This window comes from Plasmodium cynomolgi, chromosome 5 (assembly GCF_000321355.1).
Source record: "Plasmodium cynomolgi strain B DNA, chromosome 5, whole genome shotgun sequence".
Taxonomy (NCBI): Eukaryota; Apicomplexa; class Aconoidasida; order Haemosporida; family Plasmodiidae; genus Plasmodium; species Plasmodium cynomolgi.
The window spans coordinates 378,381-384,385 of record NC_020398.1 but is presented as its reverse complement, the minus strand read 5'-3'; the positions used below and the strand labels follow the sequence as shown (position 1 = coordinate 384,385).

Here is a 6,005-nt window from a genome sequence, read left to right as displayed (position 1 = left end):
GAAAATCAAAAGAAATCAAAGAAATAAAAAAAGAAAACGTAACAAAATGACAATCCACACAGTTTACAATTGTGCACGTTTGTTGGGCAAAAACAACATCCAAGGGAGAGTAGAACAAGCTATGTTGTACCAACCACCTTTGTATAAGTTTTTCCTCTAACGTCAGAATTTTTCTCCTATGCTTCTCCGCAGCAGAGTGTCACATAAAGAATTTTTTTATTCTTCACGCATGACCGTTCGGTATTTAAACTGCCTGTCACGTCGTTCGCAAATTTTTACGTAATCAAATGCGCGGGGTGAAAAAAGTGCACACACCTGTGAGCGCTCTCCATTCCCCGGTATGTGTGTACGCGTGTGTGCAAGCAGGGGTGTGCACAAAAATATATCTATACATGTAGATAGAGATATAGATGTAGATATACACACACGTTTACAATATGGTGGAGTGCCGACCACCAAGGCTGTAACGCTGAGCACTCTCGGGAGCTCGGCAAAGCGCGCGCCAAATCAAACTGCACACATGCATACCCACACACGTAGTCATGCAAAAAAAACACTGATTAACTAATTGGTAAATTCATTTTCGCATCTTCTTCTGCGCACAAGAAGAGAATGTAATCGCTCGCGCAAAACTGCTTGTGTGTGTAGAATGTACAAATGTTGACAGAGTTGAACAAGTGAAAAAATGAAGCGTTCTGTTAAAGCTATGTAAATACACATGGAGTGTATTTGTTTCAGCGCAGATTTACAACGCACAAAAGAAACAGTTACAAAAAAAAAAAAAAAAAAAAAATCTTCGTTAAAAATGTTTCTACATTTACAAATATTGAAGTTCACTGCGCGGTGTTTAAAAAACTGTAACAATGTATGTGTTTTTTTTGCTTCTTTTGCTTCTTTTTTTTTTTTTTTTCACATTTTAAAAATCTTTGGCAAAATGGAGAGGACAAATTTGTTCAAATGGGTTATCCACTGCGCATGCAAGAAAAAAAAAAAAAAAAAGTGTAACGGTGTCGTTATGGCACACCCAACACGGTTTGGAGACGTCGGGTGGCGATATCTCATGAGCGCTGACCATTCTGGGCACTTCTCTAACGTTCACCACTTTTTTCATTTTGGTAACTTTCGTTTTTTCACTCCTCTTCCCGGTCACTCTCAACGAAGTGAAAAAAAAAAAAAAGAACCACCCCATCAACCCCCGGAGATATATGTGCTGGTATGTGTATAATACTTACACCACCCCGTGGAGGAACAAACTTGCCAAGTTCGTTTGGGATGCTAAAACGTGCTTGGTGCGCGACGCAATGAACATGTTCCCCGTTTGGCAAATGCTGAGCTGTCGAAATGGAGTCCCCCCATATGTGACGCGGTTTGGAAAAAAAGAAAAAATTTCCTTTTTACAAATGTGCTTATGTGTTGCAAACGGATTGGGGGCGAATGCGCGGTGGGAGACAAATGCAAATGGAGCCAGCGCCGCGGTGAGCAGTACGGATGGCAATGCTAGTGGCAGTACGGATGGCAATGCTAGTGGCAGTACGAATGGCAATGCTAATGGCAATGCTAGTGGCAGTGCTAATGGCAGTACGAATGGCAGTGCGCCAAAATGGGGAGAAACATGAGAAAAAAATGGGTAACGTGGAAAAAGCATCACTCCACGCTTTGCTAGCTAGGCAATGCGGCGCCACGAAAAAAAAATCGGCGGAACGCTTTCCAGCTGCACATATGCGTGTACGCGCACGGATCGACCGACACATGAGCGTTTTTTTTCCTCTCTCGCGCGTTAGGTGGGTATTTGGAGCAGATTGGCCTGGACTGTGTGTACCAAATCACGAATGGCGACAGAGGGGTGGCTGCGGAGGTGGTTTAGTTTAAGTTTGCGCAAAAAGAGTATGCGCCTTTTGTTTCTTCTGCCCCGTTCGTTCCTTTTTCCCCGTTCGTTCCTTTTTCCCCGTTCGTTCCTTTTTCCCCGTTCGTTCCTTTTTCCCCGTTCGTTCCTTTTTCCCCGTTCGTTCCTTTTTCCCCGTTCGTTCCTTTTACCCCGTTCGCCCCGCTCGCCCCTCTCTCTTTGGTGGGGACTGGGTGGAACCCCTGTGGATCGCCCCCCCTTGCGCGCATTTTTCTGCAGGAGGATGTTACACTCGGAAAGCAAAAAAAGAATAGCCAATTCGTTTCCTTCAAACAGAATTGGATTCACATAGGCACAAATCATTTTGTACGTTTCACTGTCATTAATGTAGGACATAATTCGAAGAGTGATCCGAATAGACAGAGCTCTGATAAAGCTATACTTCGTCTTGTAAATATTTGCTAGTAAATAAGGGAGGATGTAAATTTTGACCCATTTTCTGCTCATAATTTTGCAAAATATTATTAAGTGCTCGTAAAACTCAAACAAAATATTTTCGTCAGTGGAGTATTTCAAAATGTGCACTAACTGATTGCGAAGTTTTTTTAACATTTCCATGTGCTTCACTTCCGAGATGGTAATCTCATCAGGGCCCATTTTCTGACCATCCTGATCCTTCATAAAAATTTGTTTTTGTTTTTGCTTTTTCCCCCCTTTCTTCAACAAACTAACATTATATATATACTGAATGGTGACATTGGCGATTAGCGGTAAATATTTCACATAAAAATATTTCTCCATTTTTTCTTTACTGTCCTTGAGCGAGAAAAAGGACGGCAAGAATTTTTCCACGTAGGGATACATATGTTCGTAGGCATTTTCATTGTGCATAATTTTGTAAAAAGATTTGATGATTATAATTTTTAATTTTTCACCTGACTTGTTCATACAAAAAAGTAGGAAAGACGCCACTTCTCTGTTCAGGGTACTGTCGTTGAGGTGGTAAATTATGCAGTAGAGCATTTCGAGACAAAGCTGCTTGGTCGACTCGTATGCGAGCGAGTGGTACGAGGCGATTATCATGTTTGTTAGTTGGAGTATGTCTTCGTTGAACCTCCACTTGTGGGAGCGGCAACCACGGGGATTGGTCTGCTTGCATGGAGTGGTCTGCTTGCCCGGATTGGTCCGCTCGCTTGGATTGGTCCTACTGCTTAGACTGGTCCTACTGCTTAGATTGGTCCACCCACTGCAGTTACTGCAGCGGTGGTGGGCAGCCCGCCTGATGTGGGCGCCCCGAAAGAGGGGCGCGTAAATGCCCCTCTTGCAGATCTCCAAGCCGCTAAATATATCAATGTAGCTTTGGTCTTTGTGAAAAATGGCATTAAACAGCGTTTTGTAGAAGACCAAAAAATTTCTGTAAAATTCGTGTGCATTCTGGTACGATAGGGTGGGGAACGGAAAGTGGCACGTCGAGTGGTACGCTCCACTACTTTGGCTACTTCTCCCCTTGGCCTCTCTCCTGTGTGCGCGCCACTGCTGCAGCAGATGCATCTTCACTTTGTCCCCCAAGTGACTGTCCCTGATGTAGGTCTCCATCTGCCGCTGGTTGACGCCCGTGGTGAACTCCCCAACCACGTCCACAAAGTGGGCAAGGCGACCCGCGTACCGTCCCAGCTGCGTCGGAGGCCGCCTTTTCTGCTGCGTTTTCTGAGGTGTCTCTTTTTTTTCCTGTGAACTCCTTACCGACGGGTGTGCGTCCCCCGAACTGCTTCCTCCATCACGTGCGTGGCAGCTCCGTTGATGCAGCCTACACGGGCTCTTTGCGTCTTCCCTATTTTGGCAACCCCCCATCTTTAGCATGTCATATTTGTCTCGTTCCTTTTGCGCAAATAAATCCAGGTGAAACAAAATAAACGGCAAGTTAAAATGGAGTAGGAGGATAAAAAAATCCGCATTTTTAAACACAGGATGCAGCTGCAAAATCGTCAAAGGAAAAAACACATACTTGTACGTACTCGGAAAGACATGGTACGACCAATATTTGAAAATTTTAAAAATATTTTTTTTTTTGTAGGAAGAAATGGTTGATGAGGGAGTATACGATGAATGGGTGCTTTACTACGTTAACAATTTTCCAAATTTTGTAGGGCACTCCCTTTTCTCTTTTCTCCGCCTGTCGGCCTCGCCTGCGGGGGGGGGGCCCCGGCCACTCTGCCCCCCGGCAATCCGCCCCCCCGGCAATCTCTCCCCCGCCAACCACTGCAGCGCCAACCACTGCAGCGCCAACTGGGGACTGCTCCCCCTCGGGCTCTCCCGCCTCGCTGGAGCTGTCGGAGCCCCAATCTCGCGGCACGTGCAAATCGAGTCTGTCGTAAGTGGCCCTGTTCCTCCTCCCTCCCCTTGTCTCTCCCCCGAGCACCTCGTAATCGCTGTACGCATGGGGAACCTCCCCCAACGAATCCGACCCATCCCCTCGCCCATATAAAACAGTCCTGCTCCTATAAAGAACCTCATTCTCGACGTTGCCTCCATAAGTGACGCTTCCCCTATGCGAGTTGTTTTCACTCACAGGATGCAACGTCCCATTGTTGTAAAAGTCGTTGTAAATGTTTATGTAATTGACGCTGTTAATGTAGTGGTAATTGTAGTACCTATATTTGTCTATATTCATTTTTACGTGTTTGTTTTCTTGAAAATAGCTCTCCTCCTCGTTTTTTATCCTTTTGTTTATAAACGGTAGGGAGAGGGCGTGCACGAAATTGTGGCTCGTCTTCTTTGTCGACAGGTCCATGATGCGCTCCGCACTCTCCACGCTGCCGCTACCTCCGCTGCCGCTAACTCCGCTGCCGCTACCTCCGCTGCCGCTAACTGCGCTGCCGCTAACTGCGCTGCCGCTAACTGCGCTGCCACTACCTCCACTGCTGGCAAAGCGGCACTCTTTATCTTCTTTTTTTTTTATTCTTTTCACCTTGGCACTGCCTCTGCCTTTGCCTTTCCCAACGTTTTTTTTCTCTCCCCCATTTCCACTTCCCATAAATTGAAACATCCCTTGTCTACTCCTACCCCGATAAAAGTTGCACTCTCTCCTGTCGTGATAGTTCTCCTTCAGGAATGCGTACGACACACTTTTGTCACAGAGCAAAATTTCCAGAACCAGGATCCCCAGGTTGAAGATATCGTCCTGCAGTTTCTGCAGACGCTGCAGTAGGCTACTCCACTTATCTTCGCACCTGAGCGGGGGGTACAGCGGCGCCAGCAGCAGAATGTGGAGAGGCGCCAGCAGCAGAATGTGGAGAGGCGCCAGCAGCAGAATGTGGACAGGCGCCAACAGCAGCATGTGGAGCGGCACGAACGCAGCATGTGGAGCGGCACGAACGCAGCATGTACAGCGGCTCCAACAGCAGCATGTACAGCCGCACCAACGCAGCACGTACAGCCGCACCAACCAAATCATGCAGAGTCACTTTGCCAGGCGCCGCTTAACAGAGTCACTAACGTAGAATGTAGAGACGCGGGGACAACCCCCATGAAGACCTACCGCACACTTGGGATGTAGTAGAGGTACTTATTCAATATATTTATATCCGTTATGAGGACGTGCATATTGTTCTGCAGTAGAAAATTTTCGCTCTTTATATGTCCATGGTAGATACCGAGCGAGTGCAGTTGGATAATCGCAAGAAAAATTTGAAAAAGGAAGAAGTGGCTGAAGGGCTTGTTGTTCCTCTCGTTAAAGAGGTAGTGATCCAGACTCTTAAACACAAACGTTCTGTAGATGTAAATGTTGTTTTCGTATACGCTCATTCGGTTGTAGGGCAGGCTGGCGGGAAGAGGGGTAAGAGGGGGGGGACAACCACGTGAAAGGGGCATAGCGGCAGAGCGGCCAAGCGGCACATCGGCGCAGTGGGGTGGAAGACGAAGCCGGTATGGCTCCTCCTCCGCGTGCTCTCCCTTCTCTCGAGATGCTTACACATTTGGGAAGAGGTCAAAGGAGAAGAGAAACTTGAGCGTGTACAGAATTCTTTTTATTTTTTGCGTTTCGCATCTCAGCTTGAACACTTTTATGAGCACGTGCCCCTCGTTGTTGTTGATGCCCTGCAGGGGTGATGCGACAGGTGGGTGATGCAACAGGTGGGTGGTGCGGCAGGTGGGTGGTGCGGCA

The 6,005-nt window shown here is 46.9% G+C and overlaps 1 protein-coding gene across 1 annotated transcript; it reads right to left on the bottom strand.

Moving 5' to 3' along the window:
* Window positions 1–2,191: 2,191 nt before the first annotated feature.
* PCYB_051820 (hypothetical protein) lies at window positions 2,192–5,663 on the bottom strand (the record flags this gene model as incomplete). Its single annotated transcript, XM_004221063.1, has 4 exons — window positions 5,378–5,663; window positions 4,131–5,180; window positions 3,967–4,029; window positions 2,192–3,439 (listed from the first exon to the last, which is right to left on the bottom strand). A coding segment is annotated over exon 4 (1,248 nt), but the record flags the coding sequence as incomplete, so codon positions are not given.
* Between the last annotated feature and the right edge of the window lie 342 nt (window positions 5,664–6,005).